Raw genomic sequence first — 17,228 nt, forward strand, 5'->3', positions numbered from 1 at the left:
TCACTAAATCATCAGATTTTTTCCCTATTGACAAGCAGATGGGGTACACCGCTGATAGATGTGATGGCGACGGAGGAGAACTCAAAATGCATTCACTTCTGCACGATATTTCTCTCCCCGAAAGCCCTGGCTCTGGACGGTCTATCAATCAGTTGGTCACATCACCTGATATATGTGTTTCCCCCGGTGGTTCTCATCCCAAGGGTCCTGACGAAAATCAGAGAGGACAAGGCGGAAGCCATAGCCATCCTTCCTTTTCGCCCACGCAGAGCCTGGTTCTCACTCGCGTGGTCGCTTTCGAAAGAAGATCCTATCAAACTTCCGGTTTCCCACAACTTACTCTCGCAGAGAGGTCACCCGAACCCAGGAATGCTTCAACTAGCGGCCTGGAGACTGACAGGGAAAATTTGAAAAATTTAGGATTTTCAAAGGAAGTCATAAACACTCTGCTATTATCAAGAAGACCCTCTACAGTGAAAGTCTACAATAGAGTCTGGTCTCTGTTTAAGTCATGGTGTGCTCAAAACACCACTACTCCTGATTCCTTGAATTCAGTACTTCAGTTCCTGCAAGAAGGATATCAAAAAGGCCTCAAGATCAATACTCTTAAGGTCCAATTTAATGCGATAAACGCACAATTGCAGAATATCTTCTCAGGTAACCCCTTGATAAGAAATTTCTTCAAGGCTCTCTCAAGAACGGATCCAAATCCTCATCCTCCAGCACCTTCCTGGGACTTACCTACGGTTCTGGAACAACTGGTAGGTGCACCATTTGAACCTTTTCAAAAGGCTCCAATCAAGTGGTTGTCAGTGAAAACTCTCTTCCTAGTTGCTATCTCTTTAGCAAGGCGTGTTAGCGAGCTACAAGCCTTGTCCCATAGGGATCCATACCTAAGGGACTTAGGAGAATGCCTTATCCTAAGAACCATGCCAGGATTTCTTCCCAAAGTTCCATCTTTCAAGAACATTACACAAGAAATCTGTCTACCAGTTTTGTTTCCAAATCCACAAGATGAGGAACAGAGGAAAGGGCATCTGCTGGATGTCAGAAGAGCAATTCTGATATATATCCAAGGAACGAACTTCTTCCGTAAGTCCGAAGCACTCTTTTTACAGCTAAGAGGCCCCAACAAGGGGCAAAAAGCCAACAAAGCTACGCTAGCAAGGTGGATTAGATCTGCCATTGAAAAATGTTATCTTCTAGCGAAACTTCCATCTCCCTTGAAGATCAGGGACCATTCCACAAGGTCAACAGCGACCTCATGGGCTGAGATGGGCCATATTCCTCTGGATGACATTTGCAAGGCTGCAACCTGGTCAAACTCCTCTACATTTATTCGTCACTACAGGCTTGACTCATTAGTGGCAGAGGGGTCTAAGTTTGGCAAAAGAGTGTTGCAGTTGGCGTGCTTGACCCACCCTTCACAGTAGGTATTGCTGGTAAGTCTCATTGTTCTTGTGCTGCCTTAAGGACGATCAGGAATGATAGAATTTACTCACAAAATTCTCTTTTCCTGGAGTCCAAAGGCAGCACAAGGCTCCCTCCCTTCTTAATATGTTTGAAATTATTGCTGTTTAATATTACAAAGTGCCCATGCTCCTATGGGAGCTTAAATGGGTGGGGTTAGCTCCAACCCATGGTGATTAATCATTGCTGTGCTAACCGGTCTCTATGTGATTATGCCTAGGGACCATAATCTCATTGTTCTTGTGCTGCCTTTGGACTCCAGGAAAAGAAAATTTCGTGAGTAAATTCTATCAATTTTTTTGTGTACAGAGCTGGTTTAGAGATTATGTTTTGCGGGACAAGCTGTACTTATTCTTGGTATCATGTTGGGGTAAATTTAAAATTTTGATCACTTTTTATGTGCTTTTTATGTGGTCGAAGTGAAAATGTCATAATTTTTGTGAGTTTTTTTGTGGGGTTTTTTTTTACGGCGTTCACCGTACGGGTTCAGTGACAGTTTTATTTTATTGTACGGGTTATTACAGAAGTTGTAATACCCAAAATGTTGGGTTTTTTTTGGTGATTTTCACTTTTTTTATGTTTTATTTGAGCACTGCATGGGGTGGGACTTTTATTGTTTTCTTTTTTTTTTTCTTTTTTTTATTGTATCTTTTTTTTTAAACTTTTTTTCACTGTTTTTATTTTCTCCCAGGGTTGGACATAAACAAGTGATCATGTGATCACTTGTTCATTGTAATATACAGGCGGTCCCCTACTTAAGGACACCCGACTTACAGACAACCCATAGTTACAGACAGACCCCTCTGACCTCTGGTGAAGCTCTCTGGATGTTACTATAGTCCCAGACTACAATGATCAGCTGTAAGGTGTCTGTAATGAAGCTTTATTGATAATCCTTGGTCCCATTACAGCAAAAAATGTTTCAAAAAAATTTTTTTGCCTGGATCGACAATTATAAAATATACAGTTTTGACTTACATACAAATTCAACTTAAGAACAAACCTCCGGACCCTATCTTGTACGTAACCCGGGGACTGCCTGTACTGCAATGTATTGCAGCATATTACATATGCGGGAACGAACCGCATACTATGACATAGAATCACGTCAAGGTGCATGAAGTTGTTCATTTTGTAACTTCATGTTTATTTTTCATATAAATATTTTGTCAGAAGCATCAGAAGCATGCAACTGTTCTTTATGCTTTTTAACAATTTTTAAAAAAAATTCTTTTAACCCCTTAACGCTGAAGCCACTTTTCACCTTCCTGACACGGCCCATTTTTTCAAATCTGCCCTGTGTCACTATAAGTGGTTATAACTTCGGAACGCTTTAACATTTCCAAGTGATTTTGAAATTGTTTTCTCGTGACACTTTGTACTTCATGTTAGTTAAAAAAATGTTGGTGGTATGTTTTGCATTTATTTATGAGAAAATCAGATATTTGGTGAAAATTTGGAAAAATTCTCAATTTTCGAAATAAAAAATGTTCTAATTTTTCCACACATGAGTCATAACAGCAAAAAACGTAATAACTAACATTCACCGAATGTCTACTTTTTGTGGACATAGTTTTTTATACATACTCTCATTTTTGTAAGATATTATGGGGCTTTGAACATCAGGTGCAATTTTTCACATTTTCATAAAAAAAAGCTAAATCCTGCTATTGAGGGACCTGCTCAGGTTTGAAGTCACTTTGAGAGGCCTAAATAAAAGTAAAACCCCATAAATTACCCCATTATAGAAACTACACCCCTCAACGTACGTAAAACAACTTTTATGAAGTTTGTTAACCCTGTTTTACAGGGGTTAAAACAAAATCGGATGCAATTTCGAAATTACATTTTTTTGGGCTAAATTAATGTGTTTTTCAAAAATTTGCAAATTCTCAGTGGATAAAATACCAAAACGCTCCACAAAGTTTGATCCCCAATCCCTCCCGCGTATAACAATACCCCATGTGTGGTGGTAACCTGCTGTATGGGCACACGCCAGGGCATAGAGGGGGAGCTGCGCCATTCAGAGCAGATTATGCATTGTCACTTTATAATGGCTATACAATCTTTATTTTTTGGGCAATTTGGACATATAAGGGCTTATTTTTTGCAACATAAGATGCACTTTACAAATACTTCATTTTAGTGGTTCTATAGCTTTTTGATGAGGTTTTAATAACTCTTTAATGTATGGAGGAAAAGAAAATTGTCAATTTTGGGTTTCTTTTTTTTGTATCTTTTTGGCGTCGTACACCGTACACTAAAAATACTATATTATCTTTATTCTATAGATCACTACGATTACGATGATACCTCATTATATAGTTTTTTTATATATTTTTACAATTTTAATGGAAAAAAACAAATATAAAGAAAATCTCATTTGTTTTTGCGTCGCCATCTTTTCGGAGATATAACTTTAATACTTTTTAGTTTACAGAGCTGGTTTAAGGCTTATTTTTTAAGTGTTGAGTTGTCCTTTTCAGTGGTACCATTTTGGTGCACATAACTTTTTTTGATCACTTTTTGGAACATTTTTGTGAAGGGATTTTATGAAAAATGTACATTTTTGGCAAGTTTTTCGGGTTTTGTTTTTACAGTGTTTACCGTACGGGTCCAATAATGTTTCTGACTTATTGTACAGATTGTTATGAACGCGGCGATACTAAATATGTGGGGGGTTTTGGTGATTTTCAGGTTTTTTTTTTAGTTTATTAGATGTGTATAGGGAATGTTTGTGTTTAGGGGACTCTATTTAATTAATTATTTTTATTAAAAAGTGTGTTTATTTAGTGTTTTTAACTTGTTTTCTTTACTTTTTTAGGTTGGCTTGAACAAGCGATCCTCTGATCGCTTGTTCAAGTTCTTCTTCACCTAATACAGTGTAATACAGACGTATTACACTGTATTATGTGACACACGGAGCATGTTGCAGAAGGCAGGAGCCGGCTCCCCGGGGCTGTGATCGGACCGGGGGGGGTCCAATTCCAGTTAAATGCACCTGACACGGGTTTCGGTTAGAGGCGGGTTTCGGCTATAATATGTTAAGGAGCCGGCGCCAGAAGCATGATGTAGTATTACTGCATATTGCTGGAATGCACGTCCCGCCATGCAGTAATAGTACGTCAAATGTCGGGAAGGGGTTAAACAGAAAACAATTATGATAGGCTTAACAATATAAAACAACATAATATGAGGTTGTTCACATTAAGGTCCTCCCTTCCCCCTTCCCTTTGCCTAAACATATGTGTCACTCAGCAGGAGGGAGGTCCCCAGGAATTTCAGTCTCCATATAAGGGCACTGACCTCATTGGGAAACCGTCAAATACAATGGCAAAAGCCAATCACTATCTTTTGCCGACATTGACTCCTCCCCCTGCATTCAGGTGGGGGATCAGGCAACGTATCGCCCTCTATAAACATACAGGGATAGGTCAGTGATATACATTGTAAGGACGCGTTGCTGAGCCGCACAAGGTCTTCTTATAATGTATGTGATAAAGGAGCGGTCCTCTACTTAAGAACAGCCGACTTACAGACGACCCCTAGTTACAAACGGAGCTCTGGATATTGGTAACTTACTGTACTTTAGCCTTGGGCTACAATGATCAGCTGTAACAGTTATCACAGGTGTCTGCAATTGAGTTTTATTGTTACTCCTGGTTCTTATAATAACCCAACATTTTTAAAATCCAATTGTCACAGAGACCAAAAAAATTCTGTCTGCGGTTACAACTATAAAATATACAGTTCCAATTTACATACAAATTCAACTTAAGAACAAACCTACAGAAACTATCCTGTACGTAAACAGTATATACAAAGCTGAAGAAGTATTATTACAATTAAAAAATAAAGTTATATCCATTTTTTTTTATTTTTATTAAAAATCCCCCCCTAAAAATACTAGTCTGAAAAATGTTTCTAAATGGTAAATGATTGTATGTTGCCAGCAAAATTTTATATATAAAAAGATATAAAATATAAAAAAATATAAAAAGAGACTTTTTTTTATAAAAATATGAAAAAGTCTCAAAAACAAGACGTGAAAATTATCACATCTATCTAAGCCAATTTTGACATTGGACAAATATGGCGCAAAATGGAGACAAAAAAAGCAAAATATAAAAAATTAAGATAAATCTTCCCCAACCCTGTACTTGAAAAACGACAGCAAAAGTCCCAGTGAAAAGTCGCAAAAATGACAATAGTCTCAAAAATTTGATAATTTAACTAGTAGAAATAAAGATACCTGTCCCCCTATGTGTCAGAAAAGTACAAAAATTCAAATTTTCAAGAATTTTTCCAATTTCACCAAATATCCGGGTTTTTTTCCAAAAATTAAAGGGGTTCTACGTCCGTTGTCATCATTGACCAATATCTTTACAATATAAAAACAAGCAATAAATTAATATGCAATAATTATGTTAAATTTAGTTTAGTAAAGAAAATATAAAACCTTTTTTACCTGCTCTGGTGTCCTCCGTGTTCTGAAATCCCTGGTAACGACCTGTAGTTCCTGGCCGGTCATGCGCAGTAGGGGCTAAGGAGCTGCGGGGCCGCTCGTTCACGTGTTTGCATTGTGAACACGCACGCACGCCACGTCGAGCATAAAGCATAGGCGCTGCAAATACATTTGTTTGCGCACGCCCGCTCTTGGCCCGGGACACTGGAAGCCATCGCTTGATTTCTCTGCAGCGCTGGAAATCGCATCGCTGGAGGCAGGTAATAGTCCTTCTCTCTGTTATTTACTTATGTCTAACCCCCTGTGCAACCTGGGCATATCACCCCTGGGCAACGAGCATGACCCCATATCACCCCTAGGCAACGAGCATGACCCCATATCACCCCTGGGCAACGAGCATGACCCCATATCACCCCTGGGCAACGAGCATGACCCCATATCACCCCTGGGCAAACGAGCATGACCCCATATCACCCCTAGGCAACGAGCATGACCCCATATCACCCCTGGGCAACGAGCATGACCCCATATCACCCCTGGGCAACGAGCATGACCCCATATCACCCCTGGGCAAACGAGCATGACCCCATATCACCCCTAGGCAACGAGCATGACCCCATATCACCCCTGGGCAACGAGCATGACCCCATATCACCCCTGGGAAAACGAGCATGACCCCATATCACCCCTGGGCAACGAGCATGACCCCATATCACCCCTGGGCAACGAGCATGACCCCATATCACCCCTAGGCAACGAGCATGACCCCATATCACCCCTGGGCAACGAGCATGACCCCATATCACCCCTGGGCAACGAGCATGACCCCATATCACCCCTGGGCAAACGAGCATGACCCCATATCACCCCTAGGCAACGAGCATGACCCCATATCACCCCTGGGCAACGAGCATGACCCCATATCACCCCTGGGCAACGAGCATGACCCCATATCACCCCTGGGCAAACGAGCATGACCCCATATCACCCCTAGGCAACGAGCATGACCCCATATCACCCCTGGGCAACGAGCATGACCCCATATCACCCCTGGGCAAACGAGCATGACCCCATATCACCCCTGGGCAACGAGCATGACCCCATATCACCCCTGGGCAACGAGCATGACCCCATATCACCCCTAGGCAACGAGCATGACCCCATATCACCCCTGGGCAACGAGCATGACCCCATATCACCCCTGGGCAACGAGCATGACCCCATATCACCCCTGGGCAACGAGCATGACCCCATATCACCCCTGGGCAAACGAGCATGACCCCATATCACCCCTAGGCAACGAGCATGACCCCATATCACCCCTGGGCAACGAGCATGACCCCATATCACCCCTGGGCAACGAGCATGACCCCATATCACCCCTGGGCAACGAGCATGACCCCATATCACCCCTGGGCAACGAGCATGACCCCATATCACCCCTGGGCAACGAGCATGACCCCATATCACCCCTGGGCAAACGAGCATGACCCCATATCACCCCTAGGCAACGAGCATGACCCCATATCACCCCTGGGCAACGAGCATGACCCCATATCACCCCTGGGCAACGAGCATGACCCCATATCACCCCTGGGCAAACGAGCATGACCCCATATCACCCCTAGGCAACGAGCATGATCCCATATCACCCCTGGGCAAACGAGCATGAACACCTTTTTTACTAGGTCATTGCCTCCTGTGGACTACGCCGTTGACCAGCATTTTTCTAAATTTTTTTTGGGAATAAAATGGTCAATGAGGGCGTGTGTGTATTTTTTCTTTCAATAAAATGAATTACAACAGTATGTCTTTGTTTTTTATTTATGCACTAAATGTGTACGTATAGCCTTAGTAGTGGTGCTGGCTTTTTAGACAGTATGCATTACTAATGGCAGGCCTTAGTGTTATAATAAAAGAGAATATAACACTAATGCCCACATCCATTACCCTGGTACCCAACGAGTGATGGTCACATATCGGGGCGGCGGCAGGCAGGTATTCTTGTGGTTGAAAATCCCAATAAAAGGGGTCTATTCCACCACAAAAATGACAGCCAGCCTCCTTTAGGGGGGATCCCACGTCATTTTTTTCCCAAAATTTTGGTGAAAAAAATGACGTGGGATCCCCTCCTTTAGGGGGGATCCCACGTAATTTTTTTCCCAAAATTTTGGTGAAAAAAATGACGTGGGATCCCCTCCTTTAGGGGGGATCCCACGTCATGTGTATCAAAAACTATTTTAAAACAAAATGATTCATGATTACACACATTTTGTGCATAAATAAATTACATAACAAGGACATTGTTTGAAATTTGTTTATTGAAAAAAAATGTAAAAGAATTCCCTTGTAGACAATTTTATTCACAAACAATGTTTTTATATTGCAGATTCATCATATGAATGAAAGCTTCTTCTACTACTACTACTACTACTACTACTTGTGGTCTAATCTGAACACGCACTATTGGCATTCTACTAAATTCAAGCATCTGTACATCGATTTTCTAGGTAAGAAAGAAAGGCTTGATTAAACCATATTTCTGGATATTCCCAAAATATTTTCAAATAAAATGCCAAAAAAGTAACATATGTAAAATACTTCTAGGTTTTAAAAAATTGATGGCACTTGACACTTTTGCATGTTTTTAAAGGGGTTGTCCGAGTTTTAAAAAAAATATATATATGTGGCCGGGAGAGGGCTGACTAAAACAATAAAGCTGTACTTACCTCCCGGTGCCCTCCCGTATCCAGCGCTGCTGTCGCTCCGGTCCGGTCCGGTCTGGATTCAGCTTCCGGCCGGCCGTGGCCGGGTACGCCTATCCGTCCCTATACACAGCATTGTGTATGGGGGCCGGAAGATTGTCTGGTCCGGCTGGAAGCTGAATCCGGCGCTGCTCCGGCGGCCATGTTTGTTTACATGGCGCCCGGACCGGAGCGACAGCAGCGCTGGATACGGGAGGGCACCGGGAGGTAAGTACAGCTTTATTGTTTTAGTCAGCCCGCTCCCGGCCACATATATTTTTTTTATCAAAACTCGGACAACCCCTTTAAATAAATAGATGACATTATTTAGTTCGGATTTATATCATTAGAAATAAAATAAAATATTTAACTGTTTTATGTTTCTATTTACTTTCATTTAATTTTTTTTTTTTTTCTTTGCAGACCAAGAAAAATGCCTTCGTGTATAGTACCGGGATGTACGCATACATGGGGTCACCGAGATGCCAAAATCATTATGCACTGCTTTCCTGCAAATAGAGACAGAACCCGCAATTGGCTCTTACAAGCGCCACACTTGTTTACCAATGTTGAACAGTGGGTAGAGAAAATTATGTTGGGTAAGAAAACCGACGCATACCGAATGTGTTCACTTCACTTCACCCATGATTGTTACTACTATGAGGCTGATAGAAGAAGACTACGTCCCAATGCAGTTCCCACAGTTTTTGAAGTCGATGATCAAATGCCATCTTCAAGTGAACAAGGGACATCCAATGAACCACCGCACCCATCAGCCAAAAAGATAAATATTATGAAAAAAAGTCAAACTTTGACATCTGCATTGCAAATATCTGTGCCAGCGATTCTAAGCTCAGAGGGAGACACACTTACACTGGAGGTTCCATGTGTTATTTATCCTGAAGTTTTTAAAGAAAATCCTGCTTTATTTTACGGAAGCAATGTTCCAAGTGCCACAGAGCAACTGAAGAAACCTACAGAAACATGTGACCGTGCTACAATGACAAAACCTGTGTATATCTACTACAGGGCCATGTCTAAACCACCGCAAAAGTCCATTGGTATTCAATGTGACCTTATCAACACAGGTGCACCCTGTACAACATTACTGCAAAGCACTAGTGCAATTATCAGTTCTACATTACACTCAAAAGAGAGTGCTGGAAAAGGAGGCGATATCTCAGTATCCACAGCAGATGGTGTTGCAACAAAAAATACATTAAAAAGGAAAAACATAAAAGGTACAGCTGTATTACAGCCAGAAATGGATTTTGTGACATCAACACCGGTCAAAGGATTGATGCCTTCTACTACACACTTCGAAGAAGCATTTCTCAGTCCAGTAAATCCATCAGACTCCCACCCAAAAAAAAAAAAAAAAGGATCAACAATTCAGGAAGAAGTTTCATCACTCTCTTCTAGAAGAAATATTTCCGCAGATTTTGAAGAGGTAATGGAAGAGAGCTTTCCAAGTGCACATGAGAAAGACTCTACTTTCACTATTGACCAAATTACGGAGGACACAGAAGAAGAGTCATCATATACAGAAATTGATGATAACATAGATAATTTGTCACACTTTGAATTACTTACTGCAACAGAATCGAACCCAGCTTTGGAAGAAAAATACATAGTCTTTAAAAGTTCATTGAAATATCTACTCCGCTTGATCCCTTGTCCATATCGTAAAACCTGCAATGAAAAACTTCTTCACTTCCGTCGACGACAATTAGGAAGTCTAATAATTGTGGACGTAAAATGTACGAGGGGACACATTACTTGCATATGGCGTAGCCAACCACGAATTAAATCAATTCCCGCAGGGAATCTGCTGCTTTCTGCTAGTGTGCTCATGAGTGGGTCCAATTTCCTCAGAATTAAAAATTTTTTCAAAATTTTCAATCTGTTAGCCATTTCTGGAACAACATATTATGAACATCAACGCAAGTACTTATTCCCAACAATTGATCATTACTGGCGGTTACAACAAAATGACATTATATCGTCTTTTTCCAATAAGGCTATATGTGTGGCAGGAGATGGCCAAGCAGACAGTCCAGGTTTCTCTGCCAAATATACAGTTTACACTATGATGGAAGTGAAAACAAAAAAAATTATTGCTTTTACAGTGGAACAACTAGTTCCTCCAGCTACTTCCGTGTCTCTTGAAAAGATTGCCTTTGAGAAAACTTTGCAATCTCTCCTTCAAAAAGGTGTATTTGTAGGTATCATAGCAACTGATCGCCATGTTGGAATCCGCAAATTACTTCGTGAAAATTACAAAGAAATAATCCATGAATTTGATGTATGGCATATGGCAAAATCAATTGGTAAAAAAATGTTGGCCGCTTCAAAAGTACGTTCCTGCTCTACTCTATCAGCATGGATAGCTCCCGTGAAGAACCATTTATGGTGGAGTGCTCGAAACAGTGAGGGTAATCCTGACCTACTAGTTGAAAAATGGGTATCTGTCATCCATCATGCAATAAATAAACATGAGTGGTCTGAAGCACAATTGTACCACAAATGCAGCCACCCACCATTGCCCAACGAAACAAAGTGGCTAAAGGAAGACAGTATTGCGCATCAAAAACTAAAATCTGTTGTGGAGAATAAGGCAATTCTACGTGATATTTGTCATCTTTCAAACTTTTGCCATACTGGAGATTTGGAGGTGTTTCACGCCAGTGTTCTGAAATATAGGCCGAAGCGCATACATTTCTACTTTGATTCAATGGTTGCACGTACTCAACTGGCTATCATAGATCACAATTTTAATGTGGGGAGAGTGCAAGCTACACGTAAAGACAATACGGGAGAAGTTCCGTTAGAAGACTTGAAAAAACATCGTTATGAATATTCAAAGGCTAGAAAGGCCTGGGTCGTGAAAATTTTATACGAGCCCAAAAGGTACGATTTTACAGAAGAAATAAATAACGAACTTCTTCTCTTTGTTGCTGGTGATCGTCAATTTGAATGGGCATCTCATTCAAGTGAGCTTCCAAAAAACATAGCGCCAATACCATGCCCACCAAAGGAGGAAATGTTACAAAAATTTGTCAGCCGTTTTTAGAAAAAAAAAAAAATTTCATTAGGAAATTCTCAAACACTGTAAATATTGTACCATAATGTTTTCAACATATTTGAATACTTTGAAAAGTTGTATGTCATTTTTCTGGACCATGTTTAGCATCTGTGTTTCTTTATTTGATCTTTTGTCAAATAAATTCTACAATGGTTTGCTTACAACAGTAATAAAATTTATAAAAAAAATGTGATTATTCTAAAATTGTTTTGTGTTTTAATTTTAACGTAGCTAAACAAATGAATGTGTACATTAAAAAATTCTACTTCCAAAAATTATGTTTTCTATTGTAAGTTGTAAAATAAATGAAAATTTAAAAATTATTCCACCACCCACTCTAAAAAATTTCTAAAAGCATGCAAAAAAATAATTAATAAAGACTCACATATAGAAATAAAATGAAATTTGAACTTTTTAATTAAATTAGAATAATAATTTATATAACATACAACCGAACAATAGAAGAAATATGTAAAAAAAAACTATATACATTTTAGAAAACCAACTGTTAAAAATTCATGTCTGCATCAACATTGTTTTGCACAAACTCCATATAATAGCGGAAGCCAGTATAGTGACCAGAAACCTCCGGGTAAGAGTCACGTATTTTTCCAACAACACAAGAAGGAATTGGAATACGATAATGCTTTCCCAAATGTCCATGTACCCATGCTGTGTATGACCTATAGGCAGCATACCGTAGCGATCTATAAAATATAGGAATATTCCAAAGAAAATTTTAGTAAATGCATGCAAATAAAAAAATGTATACTATTTCACATGATAATTACTCTGGTACTAGGAATAACAATAAATACCTGTTGGCATTGACGTCTTGAACACGACCTTGGAAAGTGCCAATAAGATACAAAGTATGGATAAGTTGTTCCCTCGAAATGCATCGTTCAATGAACATAGGATGTTCAGTGATACAAGAGATCCCAGAACCATAGAGGTTTTCAAGCTCTTCACGCTCTTTACAGCAAATTGACTCCGGTACAGATTTCATTTGACAACACTTTTGACAATGACACCAGTCAGTGTTGACCAGACGACCTTCAATATCGCTTTCCTCTTCTGGTCTCTCTTCACCTGGAGCCCATTGTGGGTCAGTCATGAAGCAGAAGTCCTCTGTGCCGTGTTGAGAACGCACAGTTGCACGAAGTTCAGATATCAATTCTCTGACCTCCTATTTAAAAAACAGAATACAATTAAAAATAATTGTAATTTTATACTTTTCAAAGTAAAGTGAAGAAAAATACATTGAAAATAATGATCCCTTTGATTATAGTCACATGCACTTTTGACCAATTATTATAGATTGAACATACCCTATGCTTTAGTATAGTTCTTCCAGTGTTGGATTAATTAACACAAATTAAAATAGCATTCTGATTTTTGAAAACTGTTCTGATGGTACCACATACAAAGTCATAAAATATAATTCTACCTTATTGTTATTTATAGTTTACATTACTTTCAAAAAATTTAAAACTTACAGGGCTGTACACTGGTGTACTTGTAGCTACATCATCCTCATCGTGATCATCTTCTTCATCTTCTTCCTCTGTAACTGTCTCCTCTTCTTCAGATTCACACGGAGTGACCTACAAATAATTGATAAAGTCAAAATAAATTCATAAATTTATATAAAAATTAGACAAATTAAAAACTTATATTTACCTGTCTGGATAGTAATGACAATTCTTCGGAATACTGATCAATGTTATAATCATCGGATTGTCCTCCTGAAGCCTAAAATAATTTAGAGTATTGAATTTTGCAATATTTTGTATTTTCTTTAAACATTAAAAATAAAAATTTAAATATATATATAAGTGAGTATGATATTTGTTTTAGTGTGTCGCAAGTGCCATCGCAATATGAGCACAGGACGCGTGTGAAAGTGAACGTGTGTACATGACGGCAGTGATAGTGCAGAGTGTCGCAAGTGCCATCGCAATATGAGCACAGGACGCGTGTGAAAGTGAACGTGTGTACATGACGGCAGTGATAGTGCAGAGTGTCGCAAGTGCCATCGCAATATGAGCACAGGACGCGTGTGAAAGTGAACGTGTGTACATGACGGCAGTGATAGTGCAGAGTGTTGCAAGTGCCATCGCAATATGAGCACAGGACGCGTGTGAAAGTGAACGTGTGTACATGACGGCAGTGATAGTGCAGTGTCGCAAGTGCCATCGCAATATGCCACCGCTGTAATATACAAAATATAAATATATAAACGTTTAAAATATATATATTTATTTTCATCAATAAATGTTTTCATACAACAGTATTAGTCATTGTACAATATATGAAAAAAACTGTTGTATAAAAACAAAATAATATTTATCTAGAGTGGAAAATATATAAGGAATATTAGGGGTAATTCTAACTTTTATTATGATCTAATTGGGAGGGGAGTATGTGTATACTTACCATTTGTGTGGTGCTTGGTGCAAACACTGTTCGGTGGCCTTACAAATCCAACACAATCAGGAGCGTGCACTATCACTGACGTGCACGCTCCGGATCACGTCAGTGATAGTGCACGCTCCGGATCGTGAGGAACGCCATCAATTACAATGCATCACGTTTCGTGAGCGCGCAGCGCTCATGGGTAATGCGTGATGCATTATGGAACTTGAAGTTCCGAGGAGGCGCGGCGACGCCATCTTGAAAGCAAAGAAAGAAGAGATTTTTATAAAGGTACAATTTCCTATCAAATTTGAAATTTCTCACTGTTAAAAATTGAAAAGCCTGTGTGTGTCAGCATAAAAGATACATTAGAGACTATGGTGATCTTAAAAAATTAACCCAGGGTCCGGAGAACCCTTTTAAACGCAAAACACATCAACCCAATGTTTCAACTAACATGAAGTACAATGTGCGTTCCAAAGTCATTCCCTCTTAAAATGACATTTCAAAACAAATGGCAGTGTCAGAAATGGCCATGGGGTTCATAACAGTGGGTCAGTTTTAGTTTGTGAGGAACAGAAGACGAATGGAAGACCTTCTATTACCCTTTCACTTTTAGTTTCCATTACACTTCTGAGGCTGCGTTCACACGTTGGGGCACATTTACTAAGGGCTTTGCGCCACTTTAGTCCGAATGTGCCCGTTCTCCAATGTTAAAATGGCATAGTGTGTGCGCTGGGATAGTGGTGCACATAACCTTTTTTTTGGCGCAGCTGCGCTGGCCTCCACCTGCCACCAATTAGGGAGCGTGCCGTCGGAGTGAGCGCGGGGTTTGACTTTCAAATTGTGTCGCAAGCTCAAGCCCTTACATGCACCAGGAAAAAGATGGTGAACTCCAGAGACCTAAGCGGGGGAAGCGACACATGCAGGATATCCGGCGCACGATCTTCGTGAATGGCGGCATGGTGCATTGGAGTCAGACAATGCACTTACTGTGAATTCCCAACTAAGTAAATGGTAAGTAAATGTGCCCCGTTGTGTTTTAAAAGCAAACGCAATGGGGAGGGGTTTGGGCCACTGAGACATAATAATAACCAGCATAGCGAGGTGTAAAAAAAACCCTCTCCACAATTAACGCAGCCTATGGACACAGACTGAACAGAGGCTTCATGGAAAAGCTCCAAGTCAGGTGTTACCTGGGCCAAAGCCAAGCAAAACATGACAGTAACATTGGCCGTGTGCCACAAGTCTTTAATACGGATGGCACTAAAACAATTCTTTCTATTAAAGGATCTCACTCATAGACTATTGTTTATGAGGATCCCTGAAAAACAGATGCCATATTGTCTGTTACTCTCAGCAGATTTTTGCCTTGGTCATGTGCAGGTAGCCTTAGGCTTCTGTCGCTTTTCTAGTTCTACTGTCAACACTGGATACAATAATAAGCGCTGGATACAATAAGAACTTGCTAACGTGTATCAGTCTGGTATTCTGGCTGTTTAGCTCACATAACATTGTCTAGACCAGTGATGGCGAACCTTTTAGAGCCTGAGTGCCCAAACTTCAACCAAAAGCCACTTATTTATTGCAAAGTGCCAGCACAGCATTTAAGCAGTAATGTATTTCTCCTTGTTCATTGACAACTTTCAATTCTTCAACCTCCCAAGGACACCAACCCAGTTGAAAGGAGGAGGGTAAATTCATCTATCATTGTAGGAAGATTTTGTAGCAAGATTCTTTGAGTTCTGTCTGGTGAACTTCATTTTGGGGTGATGGCCTGGGTGCCCACAGAGAGAGCGACGAGTGCCGCCTCTGGCACCTGTGCCATAGGTTCGCCACCCCTGGTCTAGACTGATACAATTGCCTCTACTTTTTCAGCTGAGAGCTTGACTAGTTATGACCAGGGTTAAAAGGGAACCTGTCAGCAGCTTTTATACACGTAAACTACTAGGTATGATATTAAAATGTCCTTTCATTCACATGGCCGTGTGCTCGCCTGGAACGGACCCCGGGAGAGCACAGGGCTGGGAGGAAGAAGTGGAAGGGGTGAGCACTCTTTACCCCTCCTCCCTCCATAGGCAGATGAGTGGCCGTGCCACATACTGTGTTTCCCATAAAATAAGACAGTGTCCTCTATTAATTTTTGCTCCTAAAGAGGCATTAGGTCTTATTTTCAGGCGATGTCTTATTTTTCCATGAACATTAATTCACATTTATTGTTGAACAAAAAATCTACTTCTATAACATCCTTATAACTCTCCAAAAATCTGAATTTCATACTGAATTTCTTGTGACTCTATTTTTGTCAGAATTGGCTCCAATCTCTCATGCAAAAGCACTTTCCTTATTTTCTTATTTTTGGGGTTGTCCTATTTTTGGGGAAACAGGGTATCTGCCAACATATGGGGCATGTCCTATACTTTGTAGGTGCCATAGAGGTCTATGTGGTCCATGATCTGGTTGCATGATAAAAGCCCCCAGTATGACAATGTGAATTATAAGAAATTTCATCCGTTTATCTATAAAAACAACGTCTCCTCCAAAATCATTCGAAAATTAGGAGAATAGAGTCATATTTTGCCTGTCAATATTTGTATGTGTTATTTTGAGCCATGTGATGTGCATGGCTTTTTGTATGCTTCATAATTCTTAAAATCTTAAAATTCTATAATAATTTAAGTGATTGACCCATGGCTGAAGATCATAACCTGGACCATGGAATTGAGTCATTTTGTACACTTTTAAAGGAAACCTACAACTTGTAGTGGCAGGTTTCTGATGGAAATACCGGGCACCAGCTCAGGGTGAGCTGGTGCCGGAGCTTATTTTCGTTAGTGTTTTAAACCACGGTATCGCGGTTTAAAACACTTTTTAAACTTTATAGCCGGCGCAGGCAGGTACGCGCTCGGCGCTTACCGTGCGCGCGGCTACATAGGAAGTGAATGAGAGCCGCGCGCATGGTAAGCGCCGAGCGCGTACCTGCCTGCGCCGGCTATACAGTTTAAAAAGTGTTTTGAACCGCGATACCGCGGTTTAAAACACTAAC

The 17,228-nt window shown here is 40.3% G+C and overlaps 1 protein-coding gene across 1 annotated transcript; it reads left to right on the plus strand.

Annotated features, from left to right (window-relative positions):
- The first annotated feature begins 9,115 nt into the window (after positions 1 to 9,115).
- LOC140128516 (uncharacterized) lies at positions 9,116 to 11,752 on the plus strand. Its single transcript, XM_072150214.1, has one exon. The coding sequence runs from the start codon at positions 9,176 to 9,178 to the stop codon at positions 11,750 to 11,752; it is 2,577 nt and encodes an 858-aa protein (XP_072006315.1). The 5' UTR covers positions 9,116 to 9,175.
- Positions 11,753 to 17,228: the final 5,476 nt, after the last annotated feature.

This window comes from Engystomops pustulosus, chromosome 4 (assembly GCF_040894005.1).
Source record: "Engystomops pustulosus chromosome 4, aEngPut4.maternal, whole genome shotgun sequence".
Taxonomy (NCBI): Eukaryota; Metazoa; Chordata; class Amphibia; order Anura; family Leptodactylidae; genus Engystomops; species Engystomops pustulosus.

Coding starts and splice junctions, on each gene's coding strand:
- LOC140128516 (XM_072150214.1), top strand. CDS start 9,176: ATGCACTGCTTTCCTGCAAATAGAGACAGAACCCGCAATTGGCTCTTA.